The sequence below is a fragment of the Python bivittatus genome, unplaced genomic scaffold, assembly GCF_059951505.1.
Source record: "Python bivittatus isolate LINGU-HERP-01145 unplaced genomic scaffold, Pbiv_v1 ctg000200_np1212, whole genome shotgun sequence".
Classification (NCBI taxonomy): Eukaryota; Metazoa; Chordata; class Lepidosauria; order Squamata; family Pythonidae; genus Python; species Python bivittatus.
In genome coordinates, this window is record NW_028277040.1 from 9,466,325 (window position 1) to 9,484,059 (window position 17,735).

At 36.5% G+C, this 17,735-nt stretch overlaps 1 protein-coding gene across 1 annotated transcript in view; it reads left to right on the forward strand.

Moving 5' to 3' along the window:
- Positions 1 to 15,709, forward strand: part of RFTN2 (raftlin family member 2) — a 37,469-nt gene extending 21,760 nt beyond the window's left edge. The window contains exons 8-10 of the mRNA XM_025173313.2: positions 145 to 248; positions 10,130 to 10,208; positions 14,734 to 15,709. Of these exons, the coding sequence (XP_025029081.1) occupies positions 145 to 248; positions 10,130 to 10,208; positions 14,734 to 15,000 (450 nt within the window). The 3' untranslated portion in view covers positions 15,001 to 15,709. The remainder of the gene's footprint in view (positions 1 to 144; positions 249 to 10,129; positions 10,209 to 14,733) is intronic.
- The last annotated feature ends 2,026 nt before the right edge of the window (positions 15,710 to 17,735 follow it).

Here is a 17,735-nt window from a genome sequence, read left to right on the forward strand (position 1 = left end):
TAAATATACTACATTGGGTTAATAATCCTTTTTTAATGTACATGCAGCTTTGAGATTCCTCTCCTTCTCTCCACCTCTGATTAGTCTGTGGAAATGCTTACTCTATTCTTACATATATATTTCTATATCTATTTTTGTTAACAGGGAAGTGAAATCAAAACAGATTATGGTCCTTTACTGCACACTTTGGCTGAATTCGGCTGGCTTTTAACATGTGTATTGCCTACTCCAATCATCCGACTGGACAGGTAGATGAGCATGTCTGTCCCTATTCCTGGGAATGCAACTGAAAGCAAGAGGGTCTGAAATAAGGGTGTAATCCAGGAAGCAGTATTTCTGTTTGGCCCAAGTCAGTTCTCTTTACAGCAGCAGTGAACAACCCAGAGCCTGCAAGGGCCACAAACAGGTCCTTCAATTACATTTGAAAACTACTTTAATTTTAAAAAAAAAATCATGAGCTTTCAGCAATCTCATGTGAAAATGCTGAGATATGGGAAATCTCATGAGGTTTTAGTATTCTTGTGCATGATTTTGGAAGACTGGGGGAGGTTCAGATCATCACGCGAGATTTGCAGAATGGTGGCTGAATCAGACACTAGTCCTACATTTTTCCTCTTTAATGGATCATTGAGAAACATGAATTTGAGAAATTAACTGAATGTCTATTGATTTACAAAACAAAAATGATGGCTTCAGTTAGGGAATTGGGTCTGGTTGCTGAATACAACAAGAGCGTATTAAGGTGGAAGTAAAGCAAGCATGAGAATAAGCGGAATGCTTAGTGAAAGATTCAGCATTACACAGGAACATGTGACATCTCCTTGGTCTATGTATTTATGGGTAAATATTTAAGGGATGCTTGTGGTGACTTTAAACGTTTTTGGTGATGTCCATGCCCATCTCACTCAAATGCCACCTGAGAACACAACAAACAGTCCAGCTGTCTGCAAGAAGAAAGCCTTCATATTTGCAAATATCTGTGTTATCTTCTACGCTGGTGATTTTTCCTTTTTTTTTTTTTCCCAGTGCCTGAGTAGGACTGCGTTGGTCAGCTGTAACCAATAGCAGATTTTAAAAAATCTATTTGGTATTTAACCACCAGTTAGCACAATTAAACAACCTCTCTCCTATGACAGAGTCAAACTTCTATCACTTAGGCAGGCAGCCGACTACTTCAGCAGCAATTGCTTGTGGGGGGGAAATGGCCTTTCCATATAATCTGTTGGTGGGCAAAGTAGTTTAGGAGCTGATTCAAGCAATTAGATATTTGTTCTCTGGGAATTGGCCTAGGTCCTGAACCAATTCTCTTCAAGTGGATAGGCAGCATCGGTATTCCAGACAGTACTGATAGAATAGATCAGGGCTATTTTTATTTCATTCTTGCAGGGTAACAGCAATTTTGGACTTCCCTTTTTTAAAAAGAATATCCTAGAAGCATTCATCCACAGATAAAAAATAAACTTTAAAATGTTTTCTGAAGACAAGCATTTAAGTTTGAAATGCCTGAATGAAATAAATGTCCTGAATAGTTCCATCTCCTAGAATTACATTTTCTGATCTGAGGTGATCAGCTGAGAAAAGTTAACAGGAGACATATAATCTCATTATTTCTGTTAGTATCTCTGCAGACTGAATACCGTGTCTTTCCAAAAAAAAAAAAAAAGCTCAGTTCATAGACTCCATCCTTATCTTGAGTATTTGCGGATAGCAAAATGGGAACTGTGATGCTATAAAAAAAAAGGAGTTTGAAATCTTTTATAACCAGACGGCTGTTGCAGGAAATAGCATTTGAGTCATTAAATTGAGTCATGTGCTAGTAATGAATAAGCAATGTAGAATATTTTGGATTCATGATAGATAGTCTTCTTTGTGAAAACAAGACATGTAAAGATTGATGCTGATAATGAACAAGGACTTTCCTACACATAGTGGGGGAGAAGTTTTCATCGCGGCTGCACAATGTGACAGAAGTCATATGTGAGCTGGCTACACATACGTGTGTATACAATATGCACATATATATATCCACACAAGCATGCACACACACACACTGCTCTTTATGCCAGTTTGGAACTGGGAAATACTCTTAATTACACATCTACTCATATTTCACTTATTTATATCAAACTGTATTAAACAGCTCACCTACTCTAAAGTCTCTTAAGCCGCTATACAAAAAAGCAGTAAAAATACAATATCATATGCAAATAAAGAAAGTATGGTCCACAAAAAGCATTCATTTCTTATGAATTGAATGTTTTATATGTATTATAACATTTATATTTATTTAATAGAAGCAAGAGGAAATTGTACATATATACTAGTATATGAAATCTAGTTTTCTAGCTAGTCATCTGAAAAGGGCTTCCAGTGATGAAATGCTCTTCAAATATATAAATATAATTTGTTTGGACCACTGCATAACTGATCAGGAATTGATAACCTTCTCCCCTTATTCGTTGAGAAAAAAATTGGAAACATAAAGAAGATACATATTACCATTGTCTTCCTGATAGTTCTAAACCACTGGTATATCTATCATTCCAAATAACAATAATTTACAAAAACTGGATTTTCCAAAACAAAATTAATATGTGAAATACCTTTTGTCCAAAAGAGAGACACTACAGCACACAACCACACTGTGTGAAATAGTGTTGTATTTTGAGCACAATTAGTTCATCCTATCTATTTCTTCCTTTAAAAACACATAGATGATGTGAGATCATTCCAGTCCAACACAGCTTCCAGACTCAGTAGCCTTACTTAATCAGAAAGGCTTAAACTGAGAGACGTGAAAAAGCGACTGAATCCAGCCCCCGCTTACTGACTGTGGACTGTGCAAACATGCCAGGTGATTGGATCAGCCACTTGAATGATACACAAAGCATTTGTGCACAAAGGAGTTTGCAGCCTAGAAGCCTGCTTTGGCACATTTGTGGCTAAGGTGGAGTTCTGATACATCTGGGTAAATTTGTTATGACTAGGGAAGATGCTATCTGGTTCAGTTGTAAAAGTGCAGCCCAAGTCACTGAACTAATGAAATATCGTTCATGTTTTTTTTAAAACCACTCTCTCCACCTGCCAGCATAGGCTGCTAGTGATTCTGAATGATAAACATGGTTACTACTTCAATTTAAAAAATTGAGGAAGTGCTACATTAATTTGTGTAATACACTTTACGCTCACTTTGTCATGTGGAATTACTCACACGGTTAAATACAGAATAACATGTTTTTCAGTCTACAGTTCTCTGTTTTTCCCACAGACTTTGAACTCTGACCTTAGCACACCAGCAGAATATTAATAGCTTTCACTTTCTGCTAAATGTGAGGTGCAGACATGTTTTCTTTTGCACTGGTTGACACATAGTTTATTCAGAGGATTACAGGGATATGAGGATTTGCCCCAAAATAATTCTTCGAATCCTGTAACTAGAAGAGTTGCTGTTGTCACAATAATAGTTCCCGCTGCCCTCTCCCTAAAGCAGATCCACCAAAAACCAACTATTGTGGAAAAGGATTTTTTTTTTTCCGGAAAATGGGGACAGTAGCAAGAGGAAGGGAGATCTTGGAATTTCTCCCTTCCTTACATGCACGAAAGTGCTTTTTTGCCTGCTCAAGGTCACAATGCATTTAGGATGTCATTGTGTGTACCCAGGGGCCATAGAATTCCTTGGAGGCCCCTTTCCAGAGAACCCTTTCAAGGATTGGTAAATCCCAAGCAAATAAAGCTTCAAAAAGGGGGTGTTGGGGACTATTTCAGGGGCAAGTAAAAGACACCCAGGCTCTCCCAACTCTTGCCCACAACCCTGACTTTGGAGGAAATTGTAATGAAAGGTGGAAGGTGTCAGACATGGTTGGAAGAGCACAGATGCTTCTCTGTCTTCAGATCTGCCTTACCAGCCACCAAGAATTTGGATATGTTAGAGCAGTATTTCTCAACTGTGGCAACTTGAAGATGTGTGGACTTCAACTCCCAGAATTCCCCAGCCAGCATGCTGGCTAGGGAATTCTGGGAGTTGAAGTCCACACATTTTCAAGTTGCCAAGGTTGAGAAATACTGTGTTAGAGTGACCTGTAATTGAAGTAGTTCATGTTATTATTAGTAACAGATTCATAACTGAAATCAAGGTGATGTATCCCATCAAAAAGGCATATGATATATTTAATGTATCATGTCATTTAGCCTTCAGCGACCTTTATTTTCTTCTTTGGTAATTCAAGTATGAAAATAAAAACAATAATTGTTATAGACTCAATTCTTATTGGTGAGCAGATTCAATAAATCCACTAAATATAATCTACAAGTAGCAAATAAAAAAGGCAAAAACTATGGTAGAAATCTAATTGCAGCAATGTATTCTCTTCCCTCATTTTTTCATCCAAGTCCACCTATATCATTTGTTAAGATAAAATATAAGAAGGAAGTCCAACATATAAAACAGTTCCTTTTAATGTACTTTCCCTCCTTCATTGAAATTCAGGGGCAATCCCAACTTCATTCAGTTCAATTGTGAATTTAGCCCCTGACATTTATCGTGCACAGCATTTTAATAAGGCCAGACTTTGGGCATTTTAAAGTTATTCTTGTCCTAATCAGCATGGAGCATTTCTTCTTTAAACTTAGAGTTTAGCCATGAGTTAACTCCTTTGATCATTCTGTGGTGCCCCAACATAGAATAGGATATAGAAAGATGACTTAGTCCCAAAGAAATTCTTAACATCACTCTTTTTAAAAAAACAGAACAATAACAGGATGCTTGTTTTTTCTAGTCCTCTTTTCCTTTTGTTTCTCTAATGTCATCCATAACCATTCTCAATGGAATCCTCTGATGTTCAAAAAGTGGATGATTGATTGATTGATTGATTGTTAGGGCACTCTGTGGCTAACCTCATGCACTGCACTAAGCTAGTGTTTTAAACCACAGTTTGGCAGAACAGATGGTGCACTGGCCTTGATCAGTCTTGAAAAATCTAAACCTGATAAGAATTTGGTTAGTACATTGATGAGAAGCTACCACAAAAACCAAGGGCTATAGACTAGATTCAAAAGATAAAAAGTCATCCTGGAAGACTGCTTGACAAACGACTTCCATACTGTTGCCAAAAACAAAGAACACCTCAAAAAAAAAAAAAAAGAACAGCCATGGATGTGTTCAGAAGAAATTGGGAATGTCTGGAGGGCAAATTTAACTTTTTGTGATGAACCAAACCATAATGACGGAGCTCACACATTGTGCAAAACCAAAACCAAAGAAAGCACATTAGCGTTTTGCACAATGCATGGATCCAGCTGATGTGACAGTACTTAGGATGAAGCAAGCTCTTGCAAGGCAGATGGATGTAACACACATGAGAGAGCCAGTTTGGTGTGGTGGTTAAGGCGCTGGCCTAGAAACAAGGAGACCATGAGTTCTAGTCCCCCCTTATGCAAGAAGCCAGCTGGGTGATTTTGGGCCGGTCACTCTCAGCCCAACTCACCTCACAGGGTGATTGTGAGGAAAATAGAAGGCAGAAGCTTTATGTAAGCTGCCTTTAATTATATAAAATAAGTGAATATAAAGCTAATAGTAATAATAAGGTATGTGTGTGTGTCATGTTTATGAAATGAAAACATGTTAATTAAAACGAAATGGCTGACTTAAAGGCACTCATCAAAACTGTTATTTCCAGGGTTAAATATGATTTGGCCACATTACTGTTAGGAAAAGCCAGATGTGTACTACTTAGATTAACAGATTTAACAAATTTAGGCACCACTAGCAGTTCATGCACTGAAGAAAAGGTAATTTTGGAGGTTTGGATATTGCATTGACTTTGAGTAAATTTTGCTAGTACATCTCTTTTAAATATTAAGAGAAGAATTTGCTTGGAGAAACATACTGTCATTAATGTCATCAAGATTTTATGCTGATGTTCTGTAGATTTTTTTCTTTTTTGGTATGGCTATGTAGTATTAAGGACTCTTAAACCTACTCCCTCCCTCCCCCAAGTTTTAATTATGATAATTTTATTCTGCTTAGAATGTATCCTCCATCCCTCTTTTCCATTCTTTTTCCATCCTCTTTTCCACTCCTCCTTCTGAATTTTATTTGTCTGCAGGAAGGGCTGTTGCTTACAGAATTCTTTGTACAGCAACTAGTTTTCCTGTACTTGCCAATAAAAACAATTATTCAGCGAAAGCAGTAACTTCATAAAATTAAACTGAACATTACTTGGTATAATCCAACCACAATTAAGCTCTCTTTTTACTGATTTAAAGTAAAGAAAAGTAAGACTGCTAGGCAGAGTCAGATCTAAAGCCACACAAACCAATTATCCGAATACCAATTATGGGTTAATGCTAGGAGGCTAGAAGGCAGAGAGGAGTGGCATTTTAATTTTTTAGCTTTTGCACAGTTTTGAATTGTAATTTTTAATTCTAATCTGGGTATTGGTGGTATTAGAAATCTGATCTGTCATGTTACAAAAAACAATTGCCAAACTTAAAATCTTTTAAAAGTTGGTTTTTCAGTGGTGCTTAAAAGTTTGTGAATCTATTTGAATTTCTGCCTAAATATGACCTGAAATGTGATCTGTTCTCCAACATCTTCAAAAGGGTTCACAAACATTTAAGCACCACTGTAAGAATAATCCTTCCACACAATCAAAAACTTTAAAGATAGCTAATGAGCATAAGAATGTATAATATTTAGCCATTTTCTAATATTTTTTTCTTTTTGGAATGAAGCCTAATTGATCAAGATATTTAATTTTCCCCGTAATAAATTTTAATACAATTAACTAACCATTTAGTATATATTTGCAATCCAGATTAAGTAAAGTATGTAGGGATACAATTCCAGAAAATCTTTATCTGGATTAGGGATTACAATTATTTTAGAATTACGCCAGTAATGGAAGAAGATCACTATAATGCAATGCACTGCTGAGTGACAGAAATTCAGGTACAAGACTATCTTTAAATGCCCTATAGAATTCACCTGTACCCCATCCAGGCCCAGAGATTTTCCATCCTTAAAAATTAAAAATTTCATTGACCTCTGATTTTGAAAATGGAGAATTCAAATATTGAACATGCATTACAGATAATTCTGGAAAATTCAATTCATCTAAATATATATTTTTTCTATTACTGGGTTCTTAGAGTCTGGAAAACACCTTTTCCAACTAACATATTTTATTAAAAGGCATAAGCTTTCATGAGCTGCAGTTCATTTCATCAGATGCATAGAGTAGCTACACTGATGTACAATCCCCCTACCCCCAAGCCAGTTAACAGACATTTACAGAGGATTAATTAAATCCTCTGATTGATCTAGTTTAGGGAGGTGCTACTTTGAGCTTTGGTTTCCCTCTTCCCGGCACATTTAATCCTTATTGACTTATCCTTTTTATCCTTATCCATTTTAACTTCTAATAATATTTTGCTGTCCTCTGAATTTTGTCTTACTTATTTCCCAATTAATATGAAACATTTATTTTATAAAATCAACAAATGCAAGATAATTCTTTGCTCATACCTTCTTATAAATTATATCAATTTTTAAAAATCCAAGGCTTTTCTCTATTATTCATTCTCTATTATTCATATGGAATATTCTTTAGATTGGGTATAACTCTATTTCTGTCTTGAAGCATAGAAATAATATATTTTCATTGTGGTTGAAATAAAGTTAGTTTGAAAGGAAAACTCCATTTATACTGTTTTCTGCTTTTTGTTAAGTCTTCTGCCAAAGGCTTGAAGGCTTCTTTTCTTTGCAACCTGGCTGAAAAAATAGCACTTTATCTCCATCCCAGTTTCAATCTTCCATCCCACGAGCTTTTTGCAAAATTATGTCTCTCATTTGAACATTTGTAAAACTTACCTCCCTTGTTTTTGTATCTGACTATAGGCATATTCCACATTCTTATCTGAAATTTTTAAATCCTGTAGTTTGTTTTTTCTGCACGTTCTCTAATCCTCTAATTCTCAAATTATTTCTTTTATTCTTATCCTGCGTATCAGCCAAATCCAGGCTAATGTCTATTAAGTTATTTTTGCACTTTTCCAATATCAAGCATGTTTCTTGTAACAGCACCATATGCTTTGCTAGCAGTCTGGTCAACCTCCGAAACTTGAGAAGATAATTCTTTTAATAATAATAATAAGCAAGTTTAAGTTAATAATAAACAAGTTTATTAACTTGTTCAACATACCTGACAAGTCCTGCTGAATGTTAGCTGACCTATTCCATTCTACTTTTGGTTCCTGTTTGAGTTGCTTAAATAGATTTTCTATCAAGTCAAATTCATTGCTTTGTCTCAAAAGGAGCTTAATTTTCAGTGCTCTGTTGGAACATCTTCCTCCTCCACCACTTCTTCATTATTACGGTGGGATGCTGCTCCATTCCCTTTGTATGCATTAACACGTTTGTCTTTGGGGGACTTAATTTTTTTAGACATCTTACTACTAATATTGCCAATTAGCTGAATACTATTAAAGAAAGTGGTGAAAATTATCTGTAATTACCTGAAAAGCCAGATAAGGAGGAGGGCAATCAGCTCAGCTTGCTAGTATCCCTGGTGGCCAGCCATGCCCCGCAACACTCTAGGATTTTTAAACATGGTAGTCCAGTGTGTTCATAAAATCTACAGCGATATTGCTGAAAAAATCATTGTTGCATGTAACACAATTACAATAACAAGATGCGGGCAATATGTGATGTTCATCTTGATCCCAGTCTTGTATTTAAAGAGTATTTATTTTATGAAGAACATCTCCAGCATGATGTGAATTATATAAAAAAATCCAAAATAGAGATAAGTGCACTGTTCTTTTTTTCTGTATTACATTGTTATCTATGATGTCTATAAGATTGTCCAAATTTGGTGGATAGCCAAAACAAATGGGATTTCTAGAGTCTGGATTGTGACTGAAGGGTGTATTATATATACTGCTATAGCAGATTTTGAAACTTGTGAAGTAGTTATACTCAAGTTGCTTTAAGAATTGTATCTGAGCTTGTTTGGAGGTTCTAGCAGGGGAGCGCAGCCAACATATACCCTTGACCGAAGATCAGTACACTCCTTCTATCTGGGATGCTCATCCTCTTCCACCAAGCATGCAGCTTTGGGAGGGACACACATGGAGCGGTGAGGGTGGAAGGGGACACCCGCCTAGCCAGCCAGATCAGCTGAATCAACCCTGGCAATCAACGGGGTAACAGATGTCACAGCCAGATCACCCTCACATGTTATAATAACAGAATAAAAGAAATAAAAAAGAATTGTATCTGACCTATGGCTAATCCATGCATATACCAATTAGTTCTAGAAATAAAAACCCGTCTGTCAGTCCCTGCTCCTCATGAAATCCCCAAATAGCTCTATCAGTACCTTGAATTCATGATTCACATTAATATTTTTAAATGGGAAAGTATTTTTAGAACTTCTCCCAATTTAAAGAAAATGGTCCATGTTCTATGCTCAGCCTTTGAGGAGATCAAGCTCAGGAAAAAAAAATCAGGTCTGCATGTTGATAGAATCCATACAGCGTTAATGATTACAGCCATGATTTTTTAAAAAGCTCATACATCGTAACATTTATGTTAATATATTTTAACTTAGAACACAAACAGTGGGAATGCTGATATCAGAGCATCCTCTCTTTCAATCACCCAGAACAATTGGAGAAAAGACATTTCATCAATTATTCCAGAAAAATTAAAATATGATGGGGAGACAGCTGGCTTGAAAAAATCAAGGGGAAAATTGTTTTAGAATAACGTATGAAGAAAATCATCTTACCTGCAACATTTAGCACTGAGAAGAATTGCTTTGTCAATAGGAATGAAGTGACCTCAGGGGACAGGCCCTGATGGCACATGAGAGTCCTACCTTGCTGAAACAACCCAGGATTGAGTCTGTCATGTCTGGATGGGATACTGTCTTTTGCTAGATGCTAAAAGGAAGGCAATATATAAATGTATTAAGTACATTCGCAAGTATGTTTAATATATGCGGCACATCACTAATAAAATGTCATCCTGCTTCAGCCTCATTAATTCCAGTGAATGCAGTAGAATTGTATATGAATGAAACCAGACAAAGAGGAGATTTTAAAAACAGCTTCTTTAATGTTTCAGTGAGGGAAATCTAGCCACCAAGCAAGTTGTTTTCCTTCAGCGGCCAGCTATGGGGAATCCAGCTGCCCAGATACCTGAGGTAAGAATCACAATCTGAGTACAGGTAATCCATGTTTGCTCCCTTAAAAGCCACTCCTGTGTCTTGCTCATCATGAGATGAGGCAAAGGGCTTACATGGGCAAAGGGGATTCAGAGAATTCAGTAGGTTAATTGGCACACGCAGAGCTGCTGTGTCATTTGTACAGGTCAACTTTGTCTCACCTGAACGTGTTTTCTCTCATTTTCTTCCTTGAGCTTGCTGCTGAACAAAATGTAAGGTGTAGACTTTTTTTTTTTTAATCTAGCTTTCCCCCTGTTTATCCTGCAAAGCCACTGGAAGCTCTTAAGCATGCCCCAGGGGTCTGCAGCACCCATAGGACAATATGTGAAAGAACTTCATTATTACCGAGAACAATTTTTTTCACTCCATTATAAAGAGCACATTGTGTAGTTATGCAATTACTAGGATGAGCTATGTAACAGATTGTTATCCATTTCCTTGTGAGATGAAAAGGACATTGAAAATAAAAGATTCAGAATACCTTGCCCAAGTGATGTCCTTGGATGATCCTTTCTCCATTTCCTTAGGCACACTGACCATTATATGGCTTTTTCAGCAGGGTGTGGTGATGGTAGCAACTGTTATATCCCTGGCTTGCGACAACTGTCTCTGTGTAGAGTTCTAAGGGTCAAATACTGATTAGCATTTTCTCTTACAAGGCATCTCTCTCCAAATTCCTCTGTCCTCCATGCTGCCACACCCAATCCCACCCTGTAATCTTTTTGGAAACCGGGTTGCCTATAAGATGAATATTGTTGTATTTTGAGATTCAGCTTTGTAAGTTTATCTCATGAAAGAGAAAAGGATCAAAGGAAATAGCCACAAAGGACTGTTAATGATCTGTTTTTCCTTTTGCTCATTTTCTCTCTTTTCTTCCCTAAAGTAGTTTCACCAACAAGTTATTAAAAATGCATAAAGTTTGAAAATGCTTAAAGAAAAAAAAAATGGAAAATGCAAGTTGATAAGGTGTTTTTATATTTGGTCTGGGCACCAAAGGAACAGAAAACTTACTGAATACGAGAAGGTTTAGCACAATCCATTTTAAGAGGTTGTATTTTGCAAATGCAGGCCAAGTAAGGCTTAAATTCTTAGAGCCATTCATGAAGGAGTACCTTCAGCAATCACTTTTCCAGGGCAGCCCCCCTCCCCAAACTTCTTTTGAAGGGCTCTCCTGAAGAAGGTGGGCTGTGATGCTGAGCAACGGTGGAAAAGTAACCTATTTCACATTTCATGAAGGGGGCCTGCACTTTTTTTAAAAAAATTGTTCTTTCCCCTTAACCTAGGAGGATCTCCTGATTTTAAAAATTAGATTACTTGGGATGGAAGGTGAAAGGAATTAAAAACAGGTGGAAGGGATAGGAAAGCCCTCCACATGCCACGTTTTTTGTAGACCAAAGCCATCATTTCAGAAAGGGAGCACATATAGATTTTCAGAAACCTTTATTCCTAGAGTGTCTCATTGAAGCATTTCTTCCTAATTGGTATTAATTTACACTAAACATACTAAGGTTTTGATCTGCTGAGTAATATCACAGTTGTTTCAGTTGCTGAAAATACACTTTAAATATGCCTTGTTTTTTCAGTTTGCATGGACAGTTTCTAGGAACTTCTTTTCGGGTTTAATATGTTACTGATATTTAAGCCTTTAAAGCACTAAGAGAGCAAGACATGCATACATCTCCTTGAATTTACTTGATGGCCAAATCTATAACACTATCTGTGCCTATTACACATTTGGACTCCATTACACAGCTGGGAATCAATGGACTAAATTTTTGTCACCCATCCTACAAATGTATTCCTATTACTTTTGGGAGAACTTTGATCTTGGAAGAGAGGAAATATTAAGAGATTGGCTTTTTGAAAGGGATGCCAATAAAGATGCCACTGCAGTACAGTCATCCAAATTTTCATCTTGGTATCATCATTATAAAAAACATAGAAGCCTCTTAACCTAACCAGTGCTTCACTGAGAAGGACTTTAACATCCCTTTTCCTGCAGACCATGCCCTCCACGTATCTCAAAGGGAGATTTTGTAAGCTCCCTGTCAAACAGTGCCTCTGTCCTCGTGGGGCTGGTCAAGTGGAGGACATTATCTATTACGTCCTCCACTGCCCCATTTGCAATGAGATCAAGGCCAAATTATTAAAGGCAGGTGAACTCAAGCACTCCGACCCTGAAAAGTTAAACTATCTTCTTGCAGATGTGTTCCCAACCGTCAGCAACCAAGTTGCTACTTTTGTTCTCCTATCATTTAAACTTAGAAATACTTAAGTTCTTAGCTGTAGCCTTGACTTTATTTTGCTGTAACCTTTTTACATCTAATATTTTTTTCTATTACTCTATTTTATAATTTCACTATTTTATTGTTTTATTATTTTATTGTATTTTATGGCATTCCTATGTTATGACCTGTGGTTACAATAAACTTATATACTTACTTACTTACATTTGGAGGAAGTAAGGAAACTGGATTCAGTCTCTGATCTAAGCCATCAAAAATAACAGCCAGCTGTAAAATTAAGACTTCAGCATCAGAAACATGCTTGCAGAACTTCTGTGGATGCCGTTCCTTATTCAGCAGGAAATACATGACTAGAAAGCCTTCTTTTATGAATTCATGGCTTATCTGCTTCAGGATGAATACAGTATAGAATAATCCATATTCCCAAATCTGATGGTATCTGAAGAAAGATAATCACACCTAGGTCTCATTGAAACTGGTTGTTTTAAGCTGGTGATTACTACTCTTTTATTCACTTCAGTGTGATTTAAATGTGATTAATTTGTATTGTATACATCCATTCTTTTTAAAGTAAATTATAGTCTTCAAAATATTTAATTTAAACTCCAGTGTAAATTATTACTCCAGTATAAATATTTAATTTATACTCCAGAAAAATTGCTGCTTTCCTTCAAGAGTTCAAAGAGGCACTTTACCTGAGGTTTTGCTTTGTGGTATATTTTGAATGGGAAAAAAATCCCTTATGGAAAGTGTGCGTATTGAAAACTATCCCCAAATGCAGTTTACTCCCAGGTAAATGTAGTAGTTGAGCTGTAGTCATTTTCCAAATATAAAATATTTGGACTTAAATAAAAATATGATACACTGATGGTAACTACAAAATGATTAAAATAAGTTTATAAATACTGTAATATTGTAATATTCATTTAATGTATTAATTGATTTCTTACAGAAATATTTGGTTCTAAGTCATTCTGGGTTAATTATATTATGATGGGAGAAATAGGAGATTAAAGAAGCACCATTAAAAACATCTGGTAAAGAAATTACTTGTTTATTTTAGGTTTTAGGATTTCAGTTCTAGTTAGTAAAACCAAATATTCAGAATAGTGGCCTTAGGGAACTGTATCTTAAAAGTTGAAAAGGTTAAAAAAAATTATCTCCATAGGACTAGGAATCAAATATTGAAACCGAAAGGCATAGATAGATCCCTGCTTGGATGTATTAATTGGTCATTTTGGATTTAAATTGTTTGAAAGTACAGTAATCATCAAAGTTGCCATTTTGCTCTTAAGATATCTATGTCTGTGTATACATTATGCTGTTTAATTGTAAATCACAGGTGTTTGATGTACAATTGAAATACATTTTCCAATTCAGACTTTATTATAAGGATAACATTTCTAGGAAAAAATGGGGAGGTGATTTGCTCAAATAACTGGAAGAGGGTGCACAAAAATACTTTTTAAAAGCTCTGTACATCAGTATCTCAGGAAGTGGCAGCACCTGGCTAACTTTGTCTGGGATCAGGCACTAAATAGCATCAACCCTGATTTATTCTTGGATGGGAGACTATTAGGGAACCCCAAGGCTGTATCTTAGGCAGAGAAGTTAAAGAGCATCCCAAAAAAGGCAATGGAAAACCACTTCTATAAGGTTGCCAATAAAGTGGTATGGACATGCTCATGAAGTCACTAGGAATCAAGTTCACTATGAAAGAATCTTTACACGGTACACCAACACTGAAAGCTTAATTTAGATTTTTATTTAAAGATCCTTCTAATAGTTTACACTTAGCAAATGCTATTTTTTAGGTCAAAAGGAGAATAAGCATTGTTTAATGTATACAGAACAGGATCAGATTAAGGACCCTGTAGCACTTGCATTTCTGTGCTGGAGCGTCAGATTTGTAGCCTGTTGAATTAATGGTTGGTTGCAACTACAGGATAGGAATGCTGTGCAAAGATATTGGCAGAATCCCCTCTACTCAGCATCTAAAAGCTTTTCAATCTCCTGGGAACTTGGCAGTGCTCTGTGCTGGCTATACATAATTATGAAGACAGGGATGAGGAACTACATTCCAGAATTGGATCTGGTCTTGGCAGTACACAATAGATGTCAAAGCTTGCTTTGTAGAAGCAGCCAGTGTGTGAAACAAGACTAAATTCAACAACGATTCAGCCATTCTGAAATCCCAGCTCATATTCAAACAGATCCCTGCCGATATCAACTATAAATCAAGTTCCTTTTTATTTCAGAAAAAAACTACTAGGCAATTTAGAGAAGAAAAGTTGAACATAACAAGTGGAAATGTTGGATCAGATACAGGTACTTCTCAGCCTGTACAACGTATGCAACCTACAGAGGAGTTCCTTTTATCACCTTCTCCACAGTGCTGGCCCAAGGATGAATCTGCCCAATATGGAAGCTTCTCTGCATTCAAGAGCAGCGATGGCATGCTTAGAGAATTGGAGGAAGGACAGTTTGACCAAGAAGATGGGGTCACTCAAGTGACTTGTATGTGACCAGAAAATTACTAAGAGGGACCTGTAGGTATTTTTTTAATGCAAAAGTATAATATTTTATAAATATGCATAGGCATAATTTTTTTGTTTCCTTAGCCACATATGCCTATGTTGAAGTCTTTTTGCTGACTCTTTTGAGGAAACTATAGAAAAACTATTTCTATTGCATTTACAAAAATATTAACTTGTACATTAGGTCAATTGTATTGGTATTATATAATGGTATGTTATATGGTATTGTACAGAGAGCCTGTTTGGTGTAGTGATTAAGGCACCAGGCTAGAAACTGGGAGACCGTGAGTTCTGGTCCTGCCTTAGGCATGAAGCCAGCTGGGTGACCTTGGGCCAGTCACTTTCTCTCAGCCTTAAGAAGTAGGCAAGGGCAAACCACTTCTGAAAAACCTTGCCAAGAAAACTGCAGCGATTAGTCCAGGCAGTCTCCGAGAATTGGACATGACTGAACGGATTAAAAACAAAAATGGGTATGTTACATTCCTAGAACAACGCTATAAACTGCTGATTTTCTTTGAAACCTTCCTGGCAACTGGAAAGGAAACAACTACAGACAGGTATTGACTCTTGCCCTTTTGGAAAGCATAACTTTTCCTACACTGTGTGAAAATATGATGCAATAGCAATAATATGCTGTTATAAACATAACAAGGATTAAGAACAAATTAAAATGGTTTATAAACAACTGTGTCATTACTGAGCTTCACCTTTACTCTCACTGTGCTCAAAATACCAAAACTCAAATGGTGGTCATGAGACTTTTGGCTGGATTATTATCTGTGAATGGTCCATAACGTGAGATTGTTGGGAAGGAGATGAAGAATTAAGGCTTTACACAAATGCCTTCAGATTCTGTCCTGGGAAGGCGTGGCAGAGCTGTTGTATACTATGAAGCGAACTATTTTTAAATGTATTTCTTCATATTTGACTGCATTTTCTAAAAAGAAGAACACATATTGCTTCAGTCTGGGGAGGGAAAAATGACCAGAGTCAGAGCAGGCAGAAGGGGAATTTAATTGCTGCTATTAATAGGGGATTTTGTCTCTGTGTGAATCCCAGCCTGAGGAATTTCCCTTAGAAATACATCAGGGAAGAAAATGAAATGAGTTCTCCGTGCTCTGGGGACTGCTTAACAGCCCATCACCAGTTAATGTGATTTTCAAAAACACATTTGTATTTCCAATGATGTTTAGCCCATTCAGTGTTTACTATACTGCTTAATGTTTCCCAGCCTAAGGCAAACTCCCACCAGTCCTGATCACTTCTGGACACCAGGGGAACTGAAGTCCAATATCCTGGGTCCTCCAAGTCTGAGATTTAAATTTTTATCTGTACAGAATATTCAACATAAAAAAACAAAAAAATCAGGAAGAGTAAAAACTAGGCATTTAAAGCCACATTAAAATTGTATATAAATACAATTAAATTTATTGGTGCTAGTACTTCTAAAATCCTTTATATTTCTATTAATGTATTATATCTGAATAAATAATAGCCTAATCCAAGAACTTTCTATGTTTAAAGCATACCCTGTGCCCCAAGGATATAGCCCTGTCCTGAGATTGGATCTGAGAATAATTTACCCCGGTCTCTATTTCCCATCTGCAACTGGGCCACTTTGAGAACAGGTGGACAGGTTCTAGCCTTTCCTATATTATTGGGCATCTGCTGCTGTAATCACTGAGCAGGAATTAGTCCAACTGTAGCTAGAGGGCTCTCAGCTGCTCACTCCAGTATTAGACCATGTTCTTTTTTCCAGTGAATTCTTACAGCTGACTCCCCAACTGTGTTAAACCAAGGGATAAAAAGTTCCTGAGCAGACACATGCTTAGGCAGTGTGTCACTATGCCAAATATTCATCAAAACCTTCACATGAACTTTAGCTGGCACAGTCAAAATGTTAAGGACTGTGTATTGCTTTAAAATACACTGTTCCGTTTCTTTCATCAAACTGCACAAGTGGACTTTAGAGTAAAGCATGTCCAAAGTCAGGATTAGGACTGAAATTTAGTGTGGCAATTACAAACTTGAGGGTAGAGCAGTTAAGACATTCCTATGTACCAGAGCATCCAAGTAAACAGCTTATAAAATCTGTTTCCAAGAGCATCTTCCTTTTACTGGAGAAAAATCAGATTGCATCTTTATAAACACTCCTATTCCAATCACAGTATACCTTTTTAATTATTCCTAAATTCTTCTCACTTTCTGGAAATACATTTTTTCTATTCTAATCTGCACATATTTTAAATAGAACTCTTAACAGTCTAATCCTATTTATAATTATTCAGAACTAAATCCCATCATGCTTAGGAGTATTGTTCCTAATTCCCAGAAAAGTAGGCTTGGTTCAATTACTGACAGTAGAAAACCTTAGAGGAAAATACTGAGTTCTGCTAGAAATAAAGGAAGAAAACAACAGCTACAAAAGAACTCAGTGGCAAATATTATATTCATATCAAGTGCATATTTCTCATATCCTTTAGCAGTCTGAAGGGAGATGGTTTCTGCCTTGAGACAGGAAAAATTCTTAACTCTTGCTTTTAAGCAAGAGGAGGCGACCAAGAAATCATCAGTTGGTGCCCAACAATTCATCTGTTTTATGGTGAAATGGTCTTAACTTCCATGCTCAGTAGTCATTTTACGAAAGTATATGCCCCTCCACAGCAGGCCTTTTATGGAACACCTGAAATATACATTCTAAATTCCAAATGTTCTTCTCAAAA